The sequence below is a fragment of the Sebastes fasciatus genome (genome assembly GCF_043250625.1).
Source record: "Sebastes fasciatus isolate fSebFas1 chromosome 17 unlocalized genomic scaffold, fSebFas1.pri SUPER_17_unloc_1, whole genome shotgun sequence".
Lineage (NCBI taxonomy): Eukaryota > Metazoa > Chordata > Actinopteri > Perciformes > Sebastidae > Sebastes > Sebastes fasciatus.
In genome coordinates, this window is record NW_027428129.1 from 83,157 (window position 1) to 108,462 (window position 25,306).

Here is a 25,306-nt window from a genome sequence, read left to right on the forward strand (position 1 = left end):
GATTCTTTTTCAGACAGATTCACTAACTTTATGTATGTAATGTTAGTATTTATTATACCCCCCGACAACGTAGTCAGGGGTATATAGCGCTCCGCGTGTCCGTCCTTCCGTCCATCCGCGTGTCACACTTTAGTTTCCAGAGCAGAACTCTGAAACTAATTAAATTTGGAGCATCTTGCCGAAACCTCACTGCGGACATCCGCGTGCCGTACAAATGACACACAAAAAGGCTAAAGTGGTTCTCATGACACACAGAATGTCTGTGTAATGTTGCTCTGGAAGTGTGTACATCAAAATATGGTGACCTCCAATCACATCATGGCCTGACTTTGGTCTTATTTGATCTTATCTTGTGTAAATTCCAGGTTGTCATAACCTCATGAAGTTCATCTTGCATAAAAACAAAATATCAGAAAACAACACGTTTTATTACAACCAGAGATACAGTATAGGCTGTGTTTTATTTGTTGGAGGAATGTCAGGTCATGTACATTTAGGCTGAAAACTGTTGTATACCTACTCATTATTTTTCACTATTTGTCTTTGTGGAGTTGGGCATGGTTGGTATTCAGCTGCAGGAGAGAGAGGGAGGTGTGGAGAAGGCCCATGAGAGCAGCTGCCAGGTGAGTTGATTGACACAGCTGATGTGCATCGTCTAATCATCGCCCTTTAAATGCAGCAGTGTGCTGGACCTCTGATGGCTGAGAAACACTGAGAAAGGAGACATAGGCTGGCGGTGCCATGGAGTGGGAAAAGAGTTGTGTTTGAACTGTAAGTTAGAAGCAGCTGGACCTCGTGTACTGGGGAACTGGGCGGCCTGAAGCGCAGGCTGTAAATCTGTGTTAAAGTAGCGTGTGATCAGTCATAAATCTAAAAGCTGCTAAACGTTTGCAGCAGTTTGTCCTGTCTGTGTTTATGCTGAGAACCTGCGGTTGGTAGGATTAGAGCCAAATCAATAGATAATGTGTCTGTCCACACTGAAGCTCCCAAAATGACCCAAACATAACCCTTTTCATAAGAATTCAGAATGTTTTCCAGTCTGATAATGGCCACCAGAAAAGGTTGTGTATTTATTTTAGGGCTGTCAAAGTTGACGCGATAATAACGTGTTTACTCAAAATCGTTTTAACGCCACAAATTTATTTAACACAGTAAATTGATCGATGTTTCTGTGGTTGTAGCGACTCAGTTTTAAAGCTAGAGTGAAGATACTGGTATCATATAAAACTATAAAATCTAATGAATGCATTAGCATATCATGCTAGCTTGTCGTGAAGGAAGGTAACTAACACTCCAAATGTATATATGCTAAACTTTGGTGAGGACCTCTGACTTCCAGATATATGGGTTCTATGGGTACCCACGAGTCTCCCCTTTACAGACATGCCCACTTTATGATAATCACATGCAGTTTGGGGCAAGTCATAGTCAAGTCAGCACACTGACACACTGACAGCTGTTGTTGCCTGTTGGGCTGCAGTTTGCCATGTTATGATTGGAGCATATTGTTTTATGCTAAATGCAGTACCTGTGAGGGTTTCTGGATCAATATCTGTCATTGTTTTGTGTTCATCGATTTACAATAATAAAAATATACATACATTTGCATAAAGCAGCATGTTAGCCCACTCCCATGTTGATGAGAGGTTAAATACTTGACTAATCTCCCTTTAAGGTTCATTTAGAACAGATAAAAAAAGTGTGATTAATCATGGACAATCATGCGATTAATGGTGATTAAATATTTGAATGAATTGACAGCCCTACTTTATTTGAGTAAAAGCTGCTTGGACTCGGCCTGTGCTCCTTTAGCCTCCTTCAGCCTGACTGGGAGGAGCAGCGTGTCAAGCCCAGGAGGCAGAGGGCAGAGTGGACGGCCAGCAGCTCTCTGTTTAAATGAATATCAATCATACCTCGGAGGCTGACCGCCCCCAGTCACCACAGAGCTGCCATTGGTTGATACCAGACCAACCTGGAGCAGCATCAGTGTCCATTCACTGACAACAATGAGGCTGAATAACTAATGAGCTCCGTCCAGGCTGAAGGGTCTTCCTCCACTATTCTCGGAGTAGCTTTGGACATGACCAGCAGCCTCCCGTGGGCCAAACGATGGACCAGGGAATCTAACAGCAATGCTTTAATAGAAATAACAATAAAAACTGAAGCTTTATCACCAAAGAAGATTCACAGTAGGAGGACAAACACACCTTTCCATGTGGATTACTTTTTTATATTTTTGATTTTTGAGGGTTCTACGAGTAAGAAGCTCTTCGTCAAGAAGGTTGGAGTGAAGAAAACCAAAAATGAAACTGAGAGTCGTTCTCACCTGTCTGGTGACTTTCTACAGTTTGAGTAAGTACAGTTGAGCTTTAGATTCAGTGCTGTAGTTGTGTTGAGCTGTTGGAGAGGGCTAAGGTTAGAGATAGAGAGGAGACAGAGGAGAGGGTTAGGGATAGAGAGGAGATATAGGAGAGGGTTAGGATTAGGGATAGAGAGGAGATATAGCAGCCCTAACCCTTAGGGTTAGAGATAGAGTGGAGACAGAGGAGAGCAGAGGATGCTGCTGCAGCTCCTCCTGTTCTGTTGCTGCTTTGACTTTGACTCCAGTAAACTGGAACTCAAATCTGTGGTTATTAAGTTATTAATCATCCAGTTTGTATACTGAAATCCATAATCATCCTCATGACAGCTTCATTGTTGAAGATCCAGTTGTTCCCCATAGAATCAGTAAACTTAACCAGATCTATTTACCAGCAGCGTTGTTCTGTTGTCTCTGTATTTAAAGTTACTTAAATTGTTGTAAATTGGAGAAACGGGCTTCTGCTCTGTCCTCGTTTACTAATCCAGGTATTATTATTAATAATATTATTATTGATAAGGACTGAATGATCAGTTGTTCAGATGACTGGAAGCTCTTGTCTTGTCAATATCTGTTTGGATGTGAATTGATTTTGACTGATCCCTTGCGCAAATATGTACAATATGCAAAGTCAAAGTCACTGTAAATGTCTGCATATAAATGCAGGTATTTGATCAAAGAAAGTGGTATTACTACATCCACTTGGTCTTTTCTCCACTTTCCTCCACATGTTGTGGCCTTATGGCGAGCTTCAGAAACACCAAGTCAAACAGCTATTTCTAAGACCAAGAATGACCCAACACAAATGTACAATTCGGTATATCACACATAAAGTTGTTGTATAATTTATAATATTGAAACATTGAATAACCTCTTTTAGTCTTGAGAACATTAAGCAAATTAAATGGCCATTGTGTCACTTCTTTCCCACTAAACAGTGTAAGCAGCATTAAAACAAATATTAAAAAGCATTACAAATATTAATATACATGAATGATAAGATTTAATTATCAATCTTGAATAAACGTTAAAAGATTCAAATGAAAGGCCAGCAAACACTGTTTGTCGACGCAAGAAAGTTCATTCTTGAACTTGGAAACAGTTTTACAGTTAAATAAATGAAGGTCCACTCAGAACCTTTTTTCTCTAGATTTTAACTGAGATTTTAACTCCACCGCTGAAGAAGACGGGGAAGAGCAGTTAAAGACTCTCGACAAAGCTAGACTAGAGTTAGGGTTTAACTTTAACTCCACCGCTGAAGAAGACGGGGAAGAGCAGTTAAAGACTCTCGACAAAGCTAGACTAGAGTTAGGGTTTAACTTTAACTCCACCCGCTGAAGAAGTTCAGTTAAAGACTCTAGACAAAGCTAGACTAGAGTTAGGGTTTAACTTTAACTCCACCCGCTGAAGAAGTTCAGTTAAAGACTCTAGACAAAGCTAGACTAGAGTTAGGGTTTAACTTTAACTCCACCCGCTGAAGAAGTTCAGTTAAAGACTCTAGACAAAGCTAGACTAGAGTAAGGGTTTCATTTTTAACTGCTTTACTTGATCTGTTTGCATCAGGGTATCTTTTTTTGAGGTGACAGAAAAAAGACTTTTCTGTACCCAATAATAAGTTATATTCATATTTCAAAAACAATTGAAAACATGAAGGTCAGGTATCCTAATTATCCAGTTGTATTTCAGGCACATAATACATCTTTAAAATAACCCAAAATGTTGTAGATGGGAACAAAATGTGTTTTATTGGAGAGAAAACAGCGAGCAGCTTTGCATGAGAAGGGGAGCAGTGCAGACGGTCTTTAGCTCAGACCACAGTACGGGGTCAGAGTCAGTGACCTCTGACCTTTGGGTCGTCCTGGTCAGTGGAGCGGTCTGTGAGGGGGGGAGGGGGGTCCACAGACACAATAGCCACCCCCCCCCCAAGTCCTCAGTCTTCAATGAGCTGACCTTCACACCCTCATCTCCATAACACTGCCCCCAGTCTGCGCTCAGATTGAGACCTTATTAAAAATATGTGTGTCGAAGGTAATCCCCTTCCAGCTGCCCATGACCATGTCCTCGACACCCCCCCATCAGACTCTCTCACACAGTGTCCACGATGGAGCCGGCCGGCAGAAACACCCCGTAGTTTAATCCACCGAGGGGGCACAAAGAGCCTGTGGTGGCCGGCGTGTGACAGAAAGAGGCAAACATGTCAATCTGTGGAGAGTTGAGGCTACAGCTAAAGCTAACAGGATCTGAACCATGTAAAGGTTGTAATGGTTATAAGGCTGATGGGACTGTCTGTAGAGGGCCATCATCCAGTACTGACCGGACTATATGAGGCGTTAACAAGCACACAACGCATTGTGAACTTTAATGCAATACACCTTTTATGAGTCGATCTAACTTCTTTTATTATTGGTTATTATTGTTCTATTTGTTTTACTTTAACAAACTGTCTGTGTCTGATGATAATTCATAATGGGTACTACTTAATGGTTCTGATTCAACAACCATTGTTGCCTTATTGCCTCGTTAATTATCCTTTTTTGAATTCTACAAGCAACACAAGAGTTCTAGACCACATTTTGTGGGGTAACTGGTGTTTTTCAACCTGGACCCTATTTTCCATGTTTGGTGTCTAACTGACTGGTGGGGACGGCAGTTTCTGGAACTGGTCCAGTGTCCAGTCCTTAATGCTTTATATTTCCAGGTATAACCTGTTCTAATGTCTAGCTACAGGTATATACAGCATATCCATATATATATATAAATATATATATATATGGATATGTATATACAGCATATCCAGTACCACTGGGTGGAAACATGGCTTGAGAATGAATATGTGCTAAATATAAATCCAGAGCTGGTCATCAGCTTCACCAGTAGTTCCAGTACGACCATGACCTGTTACGGTTATTAACTTTATAACTGTGTAAACTTTCCATGATAAGCTGTTAGTAATTTTGATTTGGTGGTCCCATATAATTCATAGTAATTGCATAAGAGCCTATAATTATAATTACTAGTTGTTTTACATTTATTGTCCCATTAGATTAGTGTCATCTGTCCAGTAGTGCTTCCAGTGATCTTGCAGGAGCAGCTCTCTGGCACAGCGATGCGTCTCTGAGTGTCTTATTAGCTCGTGTTTTGTCAGGTGTCCTGCCAGGCTTTTTGTTTTTAATGAGATTTCTCTAATAAGAGTTGCTGCAGCGACTCTGTGAGCCGACACCTCACTGATTAAAACTGCAGGACAGACAAAGAGGCCTCCTCTTCATCACATTACAGATTATTGCTTATTGATCCACCTGGCTGGTGGGGACCATTTTTTTGGCCAGGCTTTTTAAATCTGCACTGACCATTAGAAATCAACCCCCACATGCAGATGGGACCTCCAGGACCTCCAAGACCTCCAGGACCTCCAGGACCCGGGGGCCCGGGGGGGGGAACAGGGGGCCAATATCGGTTTATGCATAGGTAGGCTTGTTATCAATAGATCATAAAAAAAGACCAAGCCTGATGCAACACTAACTTTGAACTTAATACCATTTTATTGTCAGTCTTCATATGATATGATAGAAATGTTTAAAGGTTTTACATTCAGGATATTTACATATTGAAGTTCAGTTCATGTGAGATCACGTTGAATAGAGCTTGTTACCAAACCTCAACATATCTCTTGTTCTGTTTCCAAAGCAGCTTCACTGCTTCCAGTTTGATCAGATAGTTCCTGAGTTCAATCAAAACTCTGACAATTTTATCGAGTTTTGGTTTCTTTTGTTAAAAAGGTGAACATTTTTTTTTGTAGAAAGCAGGCTATATACTACATTATTTTATATATGGTATTGTATTGCCACAAATATATATATATATATATATATATATATATATATATAAACTTAATGTTGGAAGACCAATTTTGCCCACACTGAGCTTAATATAGTAGTTGAATGAAGAAATTGCTTTTTATAGTACAAGTTGTCTTAAATTATACCTGTTATCTCTGAGTCATGGAGACAAGCAGGTTTGTATTGTTCATTTCTCATAAACACTCTGTGTTTAGACATTGAACTTGACATCGGACACCCAGTAAATGACCATCCGTTGGCTTAAACAAAAGACCTACGCAGACCCCCTACATCTGAGAGAACTCACCGGCTCCAAACAAGGAGACTTTTACTCCCATTAGGAGGACAAAGGAGGAAGCCCCAGGCCAATGGGCTTCATGCCGGCCAGGCCATTCCCATCTTCCAGCTCAGACCTTCAGCTGCACACTCTCCCTCTTCTGAAACAGATATAATAGAGGAAGAAGTCAGGGGGCAGAGGGGGATAACAAAGAGGAATATTAAAACATAACCCAAACTCTTAAGGCTTTAACCTAACTCTAACCCGAACTCTTAAAGCTTCAACCTGACTGTAACCCGAACTCTTAGAGCTTCAACCTAACTCTAACCCGAACTCTTAGAGCTTCAACCTTACTCTAACCAAACTCTTAAAGCTTCAACCTTACTCTAACCCAAACTCTTAGAGCTTCAACCTTACTCTAACCCCAACTCCTAGAGCTTCAACCTTACTCTAACCCGAACTCTTAGAGCTTCAACCTAACTCTAACCCAAACTCTTAGAGCTTCAACCTTACTCTAACCCCAACTCTTAGAGCTTCAACCTTACTCTAACCCAAACTCTTAGAGCTTCAACCTTACTCTAACCGAACTCTTAGAGCTTCAACCTAACTCTAACCCGAACTCTTAGAGCTTCAACCTTACTCTAACCCGAACTCTTAAAGCTTCAACCTTACTCTAACCCAAACTCTTAGAGCTTCAACCTTACTCTAACCGAACTCTTAAAGCTTCAACCTTACTCTAACCCAAACTCTTAGAGCTTCAACCTTACTCTAACCCAAACTCTTAGAGCTTCAACCTTACTCTAACCAAACTCTTAAAGCTTCAACCTTACTCTAACCCAAACTCTTAGAGCTTCAACCTTACTCTAACCCCAACTCTTAGAGCTTCAACCTTACTCTAACCCGAACTCTTAGAGCTTCAACCTTACTCTAACCCAAACTCTTAGAGCTTCAACCTAAAATGTCTAAGTTTAGTTCTACTTGTCATTCCTAGCTCAGATCCATGCAGCCCTCCAGAGCTGCCATTCACACAGATGTCGGAGAGAAGATAAAGGAACTTAAACTGATGAAAGGATTTGTATCTGGTGCTCACCCCCTCTTTCCCTGTCCCTTTTTTTACGGGGGTTTGACAGAAATCTGTGAACTTCAGGAGCTTCAGTCCCACTAAACAATAGCTGTGGTGGGCTAAGAGAGTAGCTCAGGCTGGACATAAGCTGCCCCCCCCCCCCAACCTCATCTACACATCCATCCTCCTCAACTCTGACTCTCTCATGACCCCTGAGGGGCTTGGGGTTACAAGCACAGGGTGCTAGTGTGGGGGTTGCTGGACAACCCCCTCTCTTCGAAACATCTCATTATAGTCCTGCCGTTATATTGAAAATAGCCCAATTTCTAATGCACTTAATCACACCTCATGTAGTTTCAGCTTTTTGGATTACATTTAACTCCTCCAGTCTGGATTTGCCTTAAAGCTTGTTGTTTAACATGCAAAGACTCTCCCTGGATTTGAGGCTTCAAACTGGAACCAAGACGAGGGGTTGATCCCACGTCAATGCCAATGTGTCGAGGCACAAATCTCAGAAATTAGCTCACAACTGCTATAGAGTTACAGCTGATTTTAGAGTGATGCACCTTTAAGCAATCCAATACAAAGCCCTTCAATGAACCCTCCCAAACCGGGACATTTGCATGTAGGTTAATTTAATTAATTTACTGCATATGGGTACTGCTGCTGCTGTCCTTGGATGATGACTGAACGTTCACTGTACTATGATTCTGTTCTTCTTTTCCTTTATTACAGACAAAATAATGTACAAATTTCAAATTTGTTATTCTCTTGTTTTTATTTATACATTTGTCATTGAGGTAATTCAAAAGTAACAAAAAGTAATCAAGTTATGACACTTTAATATTGTGATACTTGGGTTAGGTTATTGACTACATCTTTTAACAGGTAATTAGTCATTTTATCAGAATACATTTTTAAAGTTCCCTCCCAACCCTGGTGATGTTGGTTATCAGAAGAGGAAATCAGGACCAGAAATTAAATGTTAAATTACATTAATGTTTTATAACCCAAATCCCTCAAAGAGTCCTGCTATGACATAACCTTGTTTATGTACACATTACTTACCATAACTCTGGCATTTTAGGTCTCACAGTTTGCAACCCCATGTGGTCGATAACCGTGGCCACAGAATACGATGCTAGCCCCCCCCCACACACACACCCCTTGGGAGCCCTGAATTTCATTACCAGTCCTGAGGGATGGGAAGCTCAGGGGGGGGTTGCAGGTTTCTATCAGCCCAAACTAACAATCATCTGCTGGGTGGGAGATCTCTTCAGGAGGAGGGCAGATGCTCGTTTCTTGATGTGACATATCAGTGAAGCCAACAGCAGAGATCATGAGGAGGAGGAACATGGTCAGGCTGGGGGTTAGCTATATATATATATATATATATATAAAATATGATGAGCCATTTCATCAGCTACCATGTCAACAAGGAGTCATTAACCTGATTGTATGCAGAGAAATTACAGCTGAACAGTGTAATGTCAACTCTACTATACTCTGTGGTATTTGTATATGCCGTGATACCTCCGTCCATAGCGTTTATCAGGTTCAGCCAACAGAGAGCAGTAATGCTAAATGTAACTGCTGTGGAGGATATCTTATCTATGCTTACTGATTTATTCAAATTACAGGTGTGGATGTAAGACAAGGAGGGGAGTAGTGAGACTGTTAAAGGGTCAATTGAACCAAATCTCAAGAAGTCATATTTTCTCACACTGTCTCTATCCATACAGATCATTTGGGTTTTATTTATCCAGGTTTTACAATGGAGGTGATCATTTATTTTAGGGATGCAGCGATACGACTTTTTCAGTCCCGATACCAAAGTGATACCTGGGCTTTGGGTATCGGCCGATACCGAGTACTGATCCGATACCAGCGTTTAATTATTCAGCTGTAGGCCTCACTGTGTGGAAGTGACTGAGATCAATCTTTTATATGTAAGACAACATCAAGCATTATTGAAAAATGTATTTCAATTTTCAATTTATTTATTAATTTACTACCACTACTATTTATACCTGATCCACCTATTTGAGTCATCATCGGACCGATTTTTGATATCAGTATCGGTATTGGTGCTTCCCTAATTTATTTTATCTGTGGGGTTCACAGCATTAAAGAAAGACCCAACCAACACAACAATGGCATCTGTTTCCAGATCCCGTGTCCCTGTTACTGTGGATTATGTTGAGTAACCATGTTGTTATTGAAATGTTTGATCAAATCTGTCAATGCTGCGAGCACCACAGGCCAAAGTCCACTGCATTGGGATAGAGGCATATAAACTGTATTTATGAACTTGGTGGCATCTGCATTGCTAGTTACAACTAAAGGTAAGAGAGAAAAGGTTTATTTTTGTTTTTTAATTAAAAATAAAAATCAATGGGAACAGAATGTGTACTGATAATAGCAAACAGCATCAGCTGGCCTTCAGAGCAGAAATGCACAAAACGACTGAAGCCAATCTAAACACAAATTCAGCTGCAAGCCACTGTGTGTGGGTTGTGACGCTTGATGGTGGCTGGACAACAATAAATGTTGTTGTACGGCCTGTGGCTCAGTTGACGGAGAGGGTATCTTTGGTTGAAAAGATGCAAGACTCCATAGTGACATTGATAAGGCCTTGTGCAGGTTCAAGTGCAGCTGCGATTGTTACTGCTTCACAGCTGGGAAGGAAGGCGGCTATTAGGGTTCAAGGTTCTTTGCATATGAGGACATTAACACCAAAAAAGGCTAAAAGAAAATGGGGAAGACTGGGAGTGTCACCAAGGTCACGCAGGGGAGGGGACAAGGGTGAGGAAGAGAGCTCTGGTGGCATGGGAAAGTCACCCCAGAGATGGATCTGAAAGGCCGGGAAGAGACGGGGGGGTTGGAGGGGATGCATAAGAAGGGGCAGATGGTGCCCTTGGGTGCGTGGTGGCTGTTTTTACAGAGGTTACTGTGGGTGAGGTGCAAATAAGCATAGACACAACACTATTGTCACAATTGGCCCCTGCTTCAAAGGAGGGTCTCCTAACTTGACCCCAGCAACCCTTGCTAGTGTTCTCCTCCCCAGCTCGGGTATTGTTGTTGCCCTCTCTGGCTGGATGGCTCGCTGGCATCCAGCCTCCAGCCTCCATTGTGGCTCGCCTTCATTTAAAGCGTTATAGGCCGCAAAACCAAATGCACTATCAATCAACTGAGGTGGTTTCTGGTGTTGAGTGAGGTTTTGGTGTAGGGTTCTCTGAGACTGGGTGTCAGACAGAGAAGCCTCCCCTTGTGCTATTGTCTCTGGAACTATGTTAATAGCAAAAATGATTCTAGATGACAGTTTCAGTTTTCATTGATTATTTGACTGGTTTCTTAAGGTGTGGACTGAATGAAAAGGGCAGCTGGACTGTTTGTGCAGTTCAGATTTATTTGCAACAACCAGCCAGTGTACTTGGTGATCTCAAGACATTCCCAGAACTCCAGGTCTTTCCAGTATTTTTCTATCAATGAAAATGCATTTCATTTTTTGTAGGTATATAGACAGTTTGTCTTGACTTTCAAGCCTTGGACACACTTTCCACGTGTGCAGTGTAGAACGAAACTGGAGCATGTGCAGTCGGTGCGCTTGCTATATGTACAGTCCGCACAGTCACACATTTTGGGCTGCATGCGAACGTCCACTCAGGGTCTGCGTGGTCCCTTGTGGACGTAGGCGGATGACCACATTTCAGTCACAGAAACTGTCATACTTCGCAGAAAGTATGGAACGTCCTTTATCATCACTTCCCCGATGTACAGGATGGTTTAATGGGATAACATAAACCTGATTCAATGTCAGTTTGAACACTCCTCTGGATTATACAACAAATTATCACTTATAAGCACATTTGTAGTCATACAGCCTTTCTCTCTCTGATAACCTGTCTTTCTCTTTCTCTTTCTCTTTCTCTTGTCTGCAGGTTGCTGTTCGGCCTCAGAGCTGTCTTTCCTGCTGGAGCCGAGTGATGTGATCGCAGTGAGGGAACGCCCGCTCATGCTGGACTGTCGGGTGCAGGGTGAGGAGCCAATCATGGTTACATGGCGTAAAAACGGGGTACCTTTACCCACCAGCCCGAGGGTTCAGGTGCTGGTGAATGGCACGCTGTTCATCCACAGCTTCCAGAAACGTAGAGAGGGGAGCGACGCGGATATGGGCGAGTACGACTGCGCAGCCCAAAATCGCTACGGCATGCTGGTCAGCCGCAAGGCCAAAGTCCATTTGGCATGTAAGTGTTTGATGACTGTTACATTCTATATACTTGTTATGACGTACAATTACAGGTGCTTTGGAAACATGACTCAGGGAGGGGAAGACATAATGTCACTGGTTATCTTATTCTCTGATGAGCAGAACATGTTTTTGACTTGGACAGGTAAAGAGGAAGTGCATCGCATTCACTATCACAACAACCGCACATCATCAGTTCACCTACAGCTGCATTACAAGATCCTTATCTCATAATTATGGAAACTATCTCATCTGATAGTGTTATTATGAGATGCTTTTGTGTAATTAGGAAACGCTAATTACAAGGACAAAATAATAATTTTCTTAACTTAATTTTTGATTAATGCACTTTCTTTCCATAGAGCTCTATTCTAAATATGAATTCAAGTTCAGAGTAATTACTTCTTTTCCATGAATTAATGCTCATTGTAATTATGGGTCATTTACAGGATTTTACATTGCAGATTGTAGAATGTAAAATAATTCAGAGGACATGACCTCTATGTCCTCAAAGGTAGTTATGGCCCCTATTGTAATGATCTTGGAAATCAGAAACCAAGCTAAGCAGCTTACTTCATTATATAAGATAAGATAAGATATTCTGTTATTAGTCCCACAGTGGGTAAATTTGCTGTTCTGGCTGGTTACATGAAGAACAGCAGGCAGACTAGTCACTAGCTTATTTGTCATTTTGGTTAAACTGCAAGTTTTCAAGAGCTTTAAGTTTAATAAATGCTTTGATTTTACATAACCTGCCCCCTGCATTTAATATCCCTGCATTATCCACCAGCCATAAACCTGTACAGGGAGCAGAGGATGACCCACAGATAGTCACCACATGTTGCCTTTTCTCTGTCAAAACATCCCATAGACTCTGTTATAAATGATGCTTCATATGGTGAACACCTCTGCATCAGACATGGCAACCCGAGCCCCCCCCAGGACTCTTTCATCTGTTGTTGTCAGACGGATCAGACGCCCACATTTAAAACCATCACCAACATACCAGCTCCTCGCTATGGAAAACCTGTAAATGATGTCAGCGTGTACATTACTGTACATGTTTACACACACACACACACACACACACACCTGCACTACTTGTACAACCTCCTCCTCCCCACCCCCACCCATCAGGGGGTTCTGGGTAATCCAGGAGAGTTATGGCTATCTCGAGGTGGTCTTACTGCAATGCAATGAGTTGCCATGGTGATGCTCTCTCATCTGCAGGTCCCTCCTCTACGGTATACACCCGTATTGATTATAGCCACCAGGTCATTAGATATCCTGTGTGTGTGTGTGTGCGTGTGCGTGTGTGTGTGTGTGTGTGTGTGTGTGCGCGTGTGTACATGAACGTGAGTGTGTGTGTGTGTGTGTGTGCGCGTGTGTACATGAACGTGAGTGTGTGTGTGTGTGTGTGTGTGTGTGTGTGTGCGCGTGTGTACATGAACGTGAGTGTGTGTGTGTGTGTGTGTGTCTGTGTGTGTACATGAACGTGCATGTGTGTGTGTGTGTGTACATGAATGTGATTGGAAACCCTGGAAGTGATAATGATTAATATAAAAATAATGATGTTTTAGTCTGTTCCGGCACCTTCAGCCTTTGGGAGTACAGGACATGGCAAAACTGTGGGTGTAGCAAAAATGTCCTGATTTACAGAAACAAAATCATAAAATAGCTCAAATAATTCTAATCCAACCCAAAACTCAGCACTATGTAAGTCTTTAATTTACTGAGCCCCCTGGAGGTCACATGGTAGAAAGGAAAATACTGATGTGGGAAATGTGTGTGCACAGATTGCTAAATGATCACATGGATTATTAAATCTATCTGACAATAAACTAATATTTATAGCTGTACCATCCCAATGCTTTATAGCAATGGCAGATGCTGTATGAACAAAAGGCTGATGGGAAATATTGTTCCATGTCCTCTTCAGCAAAGTTGGAAACAGGAAAGAGAAGTGGGGAAATAGAAAATGCGACTTCAAATTTGACAACCTGGCATGAGATACAAGCCACTAATCATCTCCACTGGGGTTAGGGTGAGATACAAGCCACTAATCATCTCTACTAGGGTTAGGGTGAGATACAAGCCACTAATCATCTCTACTAGGGTTAGGGTGAGATACAAGCCACTAATCATCTCCACTAGGGTTAGGGTGAGATAATTCAATTCAATTCAATTCAATTCAATTCAATTCAATTGATTTTTAGATGACAGAGATCTGATATTTAAGAGTCCACATTTAATTCTCCTGTTTTGTTGCTTTATTGCAGTGCTAGTGTTAGATGTTATTAAATTATTATGTTTAACTCCTTCTGTTTACTGTTAACTGCTCTAGTGGAAGCGCAGAGAAGTGTGCAAGACTACAGCTCTGCTTCCTGGACTGACCTCTGGGTTGTCATGGATTTGGTCCACTAACAATCTTGGTCAGATTTCTGGATAAGAGATCCGCTCCATCCAAAGTAGGATGAATGCCATCTCTCCTAATCAGACCAGGAATTTCCCAGAAAGAGTTCCAATTATCAATGAAGCCCACATTGTTTACTGGACACCACCTCAATTGAATTGAATTGAATTGAATTGAATTGAATTGATTTGAATCTCCGCTAGGGTTAGGGCTAGGGTTAGGGTTAAAGGGTTAGGGTTAGGGTTAAAGCCTGTTGAAATAAGTGAAGGAGAGGGTTAGGGATAGGGTGAGATAAAAGCCACTAATCATCTCCACTGATCTCCTGTATGCTCCCTAAACACTGGATCATACATCCCATAATGTAACCAACAGCATCTCTTTGTTAGACCTCCCCTGTCGACAGGTAAACAGACATCATTCTGACGTCAGCAGAGCCACAGAAGATATTAAATATTGAGAAGTGGTCACCACGTTAACTTATCTTCATGTGAATAACATCCATATCCAGTATTCTCCTTCTTAAAGCTGCTTATTAAAGCTGCTCTCTGTATGGTTTCTCTCTTCAGCTCTTCCTAAGTTCCACACCCACCCGCTGTCCATGTCGGTGGATGAGGGAAGCGTAGCTCGCTTCCAGTGTCAGATAAACGGAGTACCTGAGGCCAACATCACCTGGGAGAGAGACAGAGCACCACTCAACACCACCGACAACAGGTAACACACACACACACACACGCACACGCACACGCACACACACACACACACACACACACACACACACACACACACTCAACACCACCGACAACAGGTAACACACATACACACACACACACACACACTGTGTTACTGATAGAGAGTTCAATCATCCAATCCACCAAACAAATCAAAACAACAGTCAATACCAACAGGAGAATACACTGTTTAGCACTGGTAGAGAATTTTGTAAAATTTTACTTGGGCGCTCCCCACATAATCAGCTGTGCTGCTCATCTGAAAAATGCATGATCCTTACAAGTGTGACATCATTGTGAAGGTAAATAAACAGGCTTTCCAACCATGTAAAATACAATGACCATTAGCATTGTATCAACAGAGAAATAATCCAACAAACACAAGTTTATGAACTTTTTTTTCCGAGTTTAGATGGACGACGCGTCTCCACGTCCTCCCACTGTACAAAAGTGAAGCCAAAGTATCCGGATACGGGTCTGTGCAGTGGTGATCGGGGGACTGGAGCCGCAGTATCGAGGTCTGGCCCATACACCTGCCCCTAGCCAATCATGAGCCGAGCACCACCTAGCCACCTAGCTTCTACGTTTGCACCGCGGTAGCTGTTTGGCTAGAAAGACACAACAACTAACCACAATACAGGGTTCCTATTCCGTATGGAAAAGCATGGAATTGGATTTTAGTCATTTCTAATTATGGAAAAAAGATAAGAGAGATTCCAGATTATTGCCACACATGCATATTTGTAAGTTTTTGGTGCCTCACCTGCATCCGTACCTCTCCTCTCTGTCCAGATATACTCTCCTGCCAATGGGTATTCTCCAGGTGACGGGCGTGAGGCCGGCCGATGCAGGTGTTTTCCGCTGTGTCGCAACCAACACCGCCAACACTCGCTGCAGCCATGAGGCCATGCTCAACATCACTGGTAGGTGGACACACATGTAGCATGTAATATACGAGTAGTTAGAGAAGGACCTCTGTGGAGTGAACAAGAGTTAGGACTTCTATTGTCTCTGGCTCCAGCTAGGTTATTGATTCCTGCATGTATTCAGTGATATATGGAGTGGACGTACCATTAGACATCCTTAGATGTTCCCGTTCAACAGTCCTGAACTGAAACAGAAAAGCTTCATCATCTCTCTCATTCATTCTTCCAGGTGGAGCTCCCAGAACCTACAAGGAGCCGGTCATCCTGTCAGGACCCCAGAATCTGACCATCACTGTCCATCAGACGGCCATCTTGGAGTGCATCGCCACAGGAAACCCCAGGCCCATTGTTTCTTGGAGCCGGCTAGGTACCACTAGAGATTTCTAACAGCATGTGCCTGATTGGAGGAGGATTAGTTAATAACATGCAGTGTTAAGCATGTTTTATTTCACAAGCTGTCTCTGTGTCTGTGTGTCCATCAGACGGACGCTCCATCGGGGTGGAGGGTATCCAGGTTCTGGGGACGGGGAACCTGATGATCTCAGATGTTTCCCTGCAGCACTCAGGCGTGTACGTGTGTGCTGCCAATCGTCCTGGCACCAGGATGAGACGTACTGCTCTCGGACGACTCGTGGTACAAGGTGAGACATACTGCTGGAAACTCTCCTGGCCCAGTAAAGCTTCTCACTAGCCATCATGGCAACTAATCTTTTACTGACTAACTATACAGACCAGGACCATGTTTGTTAATAAGGAACAGTCCAACAGTTGTTGGGAAATACTCCTCTTTGGTATCATACCTGCATCAGGTGAGGAGATCTCTCTGTGTCCTGTAGCCTGCAGATAGGACCACAACCAGCATCCGTACAAATACTGAGTCCAAGTTTCCCTTCTCAGAAATGTATGACTCCTATTATCATCATATGTCAAACACGGTAATATTGTATTTTCTGTAGATCTCGAAGGCTGTTTCAAAGCCCTCTTCATACAGACAGGGTTAGAGTTCATACAAACAAGGTTAGGGTTCATACAGACAGGAATATAATTCTGGTGGAGAAATGCTGAATCATTTTATTTTGCTCAAAGGTGTATGTATATATATATATATATATATATATATATATATAGTATAATATGGAACACTTGTAAACACACAACATTCAAAGTTGAGCGAGCGGACGTCGGTGAGAACGAAGCAGTGAATCAGAGAAATCATCGGGGTTATTATCTCAGACTTGAGGTCCTTCAGATATACAGAATATTAAAACTATTAATAATATAATATTTTCAGTAGTATAGCCGACTACTCCCCATGACAGTTCTAATATGTTCCTGCTCGTCTTCAGTCTGTGAGGTAAATCTCCTCAGTACAACTCTCCAGTCCGTCATCAGTTTAAGCTTCATGCTGCTGTTATACAACTATGTACTACTATTACTACTACTAGTACAACTATAGAGTGTGTTTATAATGTATTTATGTATTTTAAATCAATGACTGAGAAAATATAGAATAGTATACTATAACTTCAAACAAAGACTAGCATTTTAAAAATAAGACAAAAGAAAGAGCTGAAGCACATTTCATCAGATTTCTTGTAATCTCAATTACAATCAATCTATATTCATACAGTTTACTTTGCCTTCATCCATCCGTCTCTCTGTGTTCGACTCTCTGACCGGATCAATCAATACTTTCATTCTCTCTCAGTGATCGGCAGCTGATCTCTAATATATTCATTAATTTATTGATCAGTTTGAGAGAGAAACAGCTTCAGGCTTTGGTCATCTGGTAGCATGACCACCCACAGACTGGTTCACAGACTGGTTTAAAGACTGGATCACAGACTGGTTTACAGACTGGTTCACAGACTGGTTTAAAGACTGGATCACAGACTGGTTTAAAGACTGGTTTAAAGACTGGATCACAGACTGGTTTACAGACTGGTTTACAGACTGGTTTACAGACTGGTTCACAGACTGGTTTAAAGACTGGATCACAGACTGGTTTAAAGACTGGTTTAAAGACTGGTTTAAAGACTGGTTCACAGACTGGTTCAAAGACTGGATCACAGACTGGTTTAAAGACTGGTTTAAAGACTGGATCACAGACTGGTTTAAAGACTGGTTTACAGACTGGTTTAAAGACTGGATCACAGACTGGTTTACAGACTGGTTCACAGACTGGTTTAAAGACTGGATCACAGACTGGTTTAAAGACTGGTTTAAAGACTGGATCACAGACTGGTTCACAGACTGGTTTAAAGACTGGATCACAGACTGGTTTAAAGACTGGTTTAAAGACTGGTTCACAGACTGGTTCAAAGACTGGATCACAGACTGGTTTAAAGACTGGTTTAAAGACTGGATCACAGACTGGTTTACAGACTGGTTTAAAGACTGGTTTAAAGACTGGATCACAGACTGGTTCACAGACTGGTTTAAAGACTGGTTTAAAGACTTGTTCACAGACTGGTTCACAGACTGGTTTAAAGACTGGTTCACAGACTGGTTTACAGACTGGTTTACAGACTGGTTCACAGACTGGTTTAAAGACTGGTTTACAGACTGGTTCACAGACTGGTTCACAGACTGGTTTAAAGACTGGTTTAAAGACTGGTTTACAGACTGGTTCACAGACTGGTTCACAGGCTGGTTTAAAGACTGGATCACAGACTGGTTTAAAGACTGGTTTACAGACTGGTTCACAGACTAGTTCACATACTGGTTTAAAGACTGGATCACAGACTGGTTTAAAGACTGGATCACAGACTGGTTTACAGACTGGTTTAAAGACTGGTTTAAAGACTGGTTCACAGACTGGTTCAAAGACTGGATCACAGACTGGTTTAAAGACTGGTTTAAAGACTGGATCACAGACTGGTTTAAAGACTGGTTTACAGACTGGTTTAAAGACTGGATCACAGACTGGTTTACAGACTGGTTCACAGACTGGTTTAAAGACTGGATCACAGACTGGTTTAAAGACTGGTTTAAAGACTGGATCACAGACTGGTTCACAGACTGGTTTAAAGACTGGATCACAGACTGGTTTAAAGACTGGTTTAAAGACTGGTTCACAGACTGGTTCAAAGACTGGATCACAGACTGGTTTAAAGACTGGTTTAAAGACTGGATCACAGACTGGTTTACAGACTGGTTTAAAGACTGGTTTAAAGACTGGATCACAGACTGGTTCACAGACTGGTTTAAAGACTGGTTTAAAGACTTGTTCACAGACTGGTTCACAGACTGGTTTAAAGACTGGTTCACAGACTGGTTTACAGACTGGTTTACAGACTGGTTCACAGACTGGTTTAAAGACTGGTTTACAGACTGGTTCACAGACTGGTTCACAGACTGGTTTAAAGACTGGTTTAAAGACTGGTTTACAGACTGGTTCACAGACTGGTTCACAGGCTGGTTTAAAGACTGGATCACAGACTGGTTTAAAGACTGGTTTACAGACTGGTTCACAGACTAGTTCACATACTGGTTTAAAGACTGGATCACAGACTGGTTTAAAGACTGGATCACAGACTGGTTTACAGACTGGTTTAAAGACTGGATCACAGACTGGTTCACAGACTGGTTCACAGACTGGTTCACAGACTGGTTTAAAGACTGGATCACAGACTGGTTTAAAGACTGGATCACAGACTGGTTTAAAGACTGGATCACAGACTGGTTTAAAGACTGGATCACAGACTGGTTTACAGACTGGTTCACAGACTGGTTCACAGAGTAAACAGTGTGAAGGTTAATAGGAATCAGTGAGGCTGCTGGAGTCTGTAGTGTGAAGGTTAGTAGAGGCTGCTGGAGTCTGTAGTGTGAAGGTTAGTAGAGGCTGCTGGAGTCTGTAGTGTGAAGGTTAGTAGAGGCTGCTGGAGTCTGTAGTGTGAAGGTTAGTAGAGGCTGCTGGAGTCTGTAGTGTGAAGGTTAGTAGAGGCTGCTGGAGTCTGTAGTGTGAAGGTTAGTAGAGGCTACTGGAGTCTGTAGTGTGAAGGTTAGTAGAGGCTACTGGAGTCTGTAGTGTGAAGGTTAGTAGAGGCTGCTGGAGTCTGTAGTGTGAAGGTTAGTAGAGGCTGTTGGAGTCTGTAGTGTGAAGGTTAGTAGAGGCTGCTGGAGTCTGTAGTGTGAAGGTTAGTAGAGGCTACTGGAGTCTGTAGTGTGAAGGTTAGTAGAGGCTGCTGGAGTCTGTAGTGTGAAGGTTAGTAGAGGCTACTGGAGTCTGTAGTGTGAAGGTTAGTAGAGGCTGCTGGAGTCTGTAGTGTGAAGGTTAGTAGAGGCTGTTGGTGTCTGTAGTGTGAAGGTTAGTAGAGGCTGTTGGTGTCTGTAGTGTGAAGGTTAGTAGAGGCTGCTGGAGTCTGTAGTGTGAAGGTTAGTAGAGGCTGCTGGAGTCTGTAGTGTGAAGGTTAGTAGAGGCTGCTGGAGTCTGTAGTGTGAAGGTTAGTAGAGGCTGTTGGTGTCTGTAGTGTGAAGGTTAGTAGAGGCTGCTGGAGTCTGTAGTGTGAAGGTTAGTAGAGGCTGCATGTGTACAGTCTGTGTGTGTGTTTGTGTGTGTGTGTCCACGGTCATGATCAGGACGAAGGGACAAAGAACACACCATACAAAGAGACAGGAAGTGGAGGACAGCTAGACGGTCAATGCGGGGTGCAAGGTGCAGGAGGGGGGTCCAAGGGGAATTAATGACCTGTGACCTCTGACCCCTGACCTCGACAGGAGGATTCAGGCTCATGTGTGTGAAAACGGTTAGAGTGAGGGAGGAGGCGGTGGAGTCAGGACGGACAGATATGGAGGTGGGGGGAGAAAGGAGGTGTGGTCTCAGGGTTAATTAGGGAGAGCTGGAAGATGAATAGCATCACGGCGGAGGGGTCATCCTTTGTGACGGAGACACAAAGGATGGACAGCCATTTGGGAGAATTGTGCGTTAAATACAGCCATCCCTCCATCCATCCATCCATCCCTCCCTCCCTTCCCTCCCAAGTAGAAATATATATATATATATATATATTTCTACTTGTGATAATTTAAGTGGATTTTGCTGATAAATGCTGGACATGTACTTTTAATTGTATTTGTACTCTGTGGTATACTCATACTTTAACTAAAGTATAGTAAATACTTCAATGCTTCTTCTTCCTCTGGCCTTATTTAAATACACATGAAGTGATTGAACCTAACTAATAATGTACAAGTTCCTCTTTAATATAACTCTTAAGTTCCAGCTCAAAATTACAGTATATATATATATATATATACATATGTACGTTGTAGTAGCAGCTGGTGTCTGAATGAAGGTTCCATGTGAGACTATTTGGTATTAATTCCATCTGCAGAGTCTCAGTCAGCAGCAGGTCAGCTGAACAGTGTCAACTACTGTACGTCTTAAATTATACGTGAACACACAAATCAACATATATGCAGACTTCAGTTGTCAATAATGGATTAATATGTACTTGGGTTTAAATGATCTGTTTCATTCATTCAACTGCTTATAAACTCTTACTTTACTCTCTATTATACAACTGAGCAACTATCTCATTGAATTCTTTCTGAGAAACCTAAATCCAGTCGGTACTTTGTGCTGGTTCTGGTTCCAGATTACAGACTATTTGTTTCCAGGTAACTAACCTAACCTAACCTAAAGTAAACTAAACTAAACTAAACCTAATTATTAAGGAATCAGAGGACCTATAAAAATAAATATTAGCCATAAAAATACTCTTTGCAGCTTATTGTCATAATATTTAGAACCTCATGTTCCTCAGAGAACCTTTATATGCTAGTATTTAAATATATCCCCCCCGCCCCCACAAACACACACACAAAGACTGCAAACAAAAGGGACTAAAGGTAATCAGAAGATGTATGAGGTGAAACTCAAGGTCAGCAGAATCACAGATCAATACACAGTATAGATCGACTGATCAACGGTCAGCTGGAGATGTGACACTCTGGAACATGATGGTGGGACAGATGGGGGGTTGGAGGGGTGGACAGGTCCCCCCCCTCCAGCTGATAGGTGGATGGGGGGGTGGACAGATCCTGCATGGCTGCAGTGATGAATGTGTCCTTATTGAAATGGTCATTTTGTGGGGGGGGGGGGGGGTCACAGTGGGTGTTGAGGTCAGTAGATCAATGAGATGCTGAGCGTGGGCTGACGTGGGGGGGGGGGGCTTTAGGGCTCAGTGCTGCCTATATCTCATCATATATATGCATGTCCATTGTGCCTCTGATATTGAACCTGGTGTCAGAAGGACCAGTCGACCCATCTGGACCGCCGAGGACTGGCTAGGGTCAGCAGGCTGTGTGTGTGTGTGTGTGTGTGTGTGTGTGTCACCTTTTGGAGACACAGCCTGGATGTATGAAGTTCAAGCACAGACTCAGATGTGTTAAGTAATGAAACCGTCTCTGTGTGTCTGAACGGCTCGAGGAAGTTTTCAGAGGACGGGTTCTGTAGATGTTTATTTATTCTCGTCTAAGTCTCACCTCAGTGAGCTTGGTCTGTTCTATACTCTATCATGCTTTTAAGGACATTGTTATCCAATTAATAAATGTAAACAAAGTCCAAATTTAAAGCTGCAGTAGTCAGTATATTTTTGGCATCATTGGGCAGACATCCCATAATAACCTTTCAGCATATTGTAATTCAAGTGTTCTGAGAGAAAACTAGACTCCTGCTCCTCCTCATGGCTCTGTTTTCAGGCTTTAGAACATCTAGCCCGTGACGGGAGACTTTGACCAATCACAGGTCATTTCAGAGAGAGAGAGCGTTCCTATTGGCTGAGCTCCGGCTGGTGGGTGGTGCTTGGTATTTCCTCAACTGATCTCAACATGGCTGCCGGGTCACAAACTTTCTCATGTTACAGCTAAACTGTGCACTACAAGATGATTCTGAGGAGAGAAATAGACATTAACGTAACAGAATATTGATTCATATCTGATCAGCACTGACTAGTTTGATCGATTGATCAGAGTTGGTGAGTGATTGACAGCTGCTCAGAGACGGCAGCTGGACAGCAGACTCCAGATCAGCTCTGATTGGTTGTTTTCCTCCGGTCTGTGAAATCTTGCAGATGCCGTTAGGAGCACCGGAGGACACCAGAGAACACAGAGGAACATGATTTCATTCAGATTACCTGTCTCATGTACTACTGTCAGGATATAGTGACCGTTTTATAAAATAACTTTATTTTAATCATATTTGCTCCGTTTGTACTTGCTGCCGCTTTAATCAGATTTTCTGAAAGATACCAGTCCTGCAGTCAGCAGGACGTGATGATGTTTTATTCTTGATCAGATACAGAACTGTTGATAACTTCACCTGTAGCCGACAGTTGGATGTATTGTTAGTGGAGATTATGAGGATACAAGAAGTATTACAGAAGAATTGTCTCTACCAGGCCTCTTTGAAACTATAAATCTTAAATATATTAGTTCAATAAAGGTATCATTGACATTAGTGCTGCGTGTTGTCTGTCTGTCTCTAGAAGCAGGCCATGGGGGGGCAGCAGGGTTTATGAGGAACATGAGCCTGTTACGTACTTTAGTTTTATATTGTAAAATCCTTCTTTGGTTGTCTGCTCCTTGTCTTATCTTGTCTCATCTTGTCTCACCTTGTCTCACCTTGTCTCATCTTGTCTCACCTTGTCTCACCTTGTCTCATCTCGTCTCACCTTGCCTCATCTTGTCTCATCTTGTCTCATCTTGTCTCACCTTGCCTCTTCTTGTCTCATCTTGTCTCATCTTGTCTCACCTTGCCTCTTCTTGCCTCATCTTATCTCATCTTGTCTCACCTTGTCTCATCTTGTCTCACCTTGTCTCACCTTGTCTCACCTTGTCTCACCTTGACTCACCTTGTCTCACCTTGTCTCATCTTGTCTCACCTTGTCTCACCTTGTCTCATCTTGTCTCATCTTGTCTCATCTCCCAATCTGTCTGTCCTCAGCTCCTCCTGAGTTCCTGCAGTGGCCACAGTCTGTGTCCAAACCAGCAGGGGGGAGTGCCGTGTTCACCTGTGTGGCCCAGGGCGTCCCCGAGCCTCACCTCATCTGGCTGAAGAATGGCAAGGTCCTGATGCCCGGACACAACGTCAAGCTGACTAATAACAACAGGTAGGTGATGGCAGCGATGTACTGTGATGTTAGTATATCACTTTTTCAATGACTTGGCTCTGCACTAACAGTATGGACACATTAACATTAAAACAAATACCGCTCATAGAAACCCAGTGAAGCCCAAACTGACATGATTAATTCAGTGTGATCCTGATGGACCAGTTACTGATAAAGTTACTAAAACATTTATATGTTATTGTTAATATTGACTCAGGGTCTCTCAATAAGACACCGCTTCAACTACCTTCATTAGGTCCTCGTCATTTTCAGTCATGCTTTGTTTTGGAGCATATTACCAAACTCATTTTGACTTTTTGAATTTCCCTGCTGGGACGGGATGAAGTTATTGAATTTAATTAAAGTAAAGCAAATTTCCACAAAGCAGACCTGATGATCTGGGATCAGTGAATTGATGCAGCTGTGTGTTCTCTGCGCAGCACTCTGGCTCTGACCCGTATCAGCTCAGAGGATGAGGCCATCTACCAGTGCATCGCAGAGAACAGTGCCGGTACCAACCAAGCCAGCGCCCGTCTAGCCGTGGCCCAGGCTAAAGACCTGCCAGCCGCCCCCCAGGGCCTCATAGCCAGTGTGCTGTCCACCGATGCCCTGCAGATCACATGGAGCCAGCCCCCCCCAAACGTCACCGACGGCATCATCGGATACGTCCTTCACATCCGCAAGATAGGAGGTAAGAGTCAGTGCACGCACGCACGCACACACGCACACACACACACACACACACACACACACACAGCGAGGGTCTACTAAGATAACATCTGGACTTCACATTCAAACATGTGTAGTTACAATAATAAATGAGTGTGTGTGATTCAGAGCCTGATAGTCTGGAGCTGCAGGAAGCCATCAGTAAAGGAACCTTCCAGCATGATGTGACCAACCTGGAGCCGGCCACCACCTACTCCCTCTACCTGAAGGCCTATTCTCCTCTAGGAACCAGCCAGCAGTCCCCCACTGTGGTGACTACAACACTAGGGGGCGGTAAGAACATGAAATACTCTCAAAACCACTGCTCTGTCTCCTGATTCATGTTGTTTATTCATCATATTTTACATCACAGTGAATCATATTGGTCATCGTGGTAATTTATATATACAGTATATATACAGTATATTGTATATATGTACACACATACTGTATATACAGTATATTGTGTGTGTATATATATATATATATACAACATTGTAATATTGCAACATTTTGTAATAGTGAAACGATTCAAAAGTTAGACATTAGACAACCTGGAGATGGTGAATATGGTAAATATAAGAAAGACTTAAATATCCTTATATGCTGACAGTACATACTCTATGTACATGT

General features: G+C 42.5%; 1 protein-coding gene across 1 annotated transcript in view; it reads left to right on the forward strand.

Moving 5' to 3' along the window:
• Window positions 1-680: 680 nt before the first annotated feature.
• LOC141763579 (immunoglobulin superfamily DCC subclass member 3-like) overlaps window positions 681-25,306 on the forward strand; it is a 34,296-nt gene continuing 9,670 nt past the window's right edge. Inside the window, exons 1-9 of the mRNA XM_074628035.1 lie at window positions 681-771; window positions 11,477-11,782; window positions 14,764-14,908; window positions 15,718-15,848; window positions 16,081-16,218; window positions 16,334-16,492; window positions 23,800-23,965; window positions 24,406-24,656; window positions 24,803-24,967. Of these exons, the coding sequence (XP_074484136.1) occupies window positions 11,551-11,782; window positions 14,764-14,908; window positions 15,718-15,848; window positions 16,081-16,218; window positions 16,334-16,492; window positions 23,800-23,965; window positions 24,406-24,656; window positions 24,803-24,967 (1,387 nt within the window). The 5' untranslated portion in view covers window positions 681-771; window positions 11,477-11,550. The remainder of the gene's footprint in view (window positions 772-11,476; window positions 11,783-14,763; window positions 14,909-15,717; window positions 15,849-16,080; window positions 16,219-16,333; window positions 16,493-23,799; window positions 23,966-24,405; window positions 24,657-24,802; window positions 24,968-25,306) is intronic.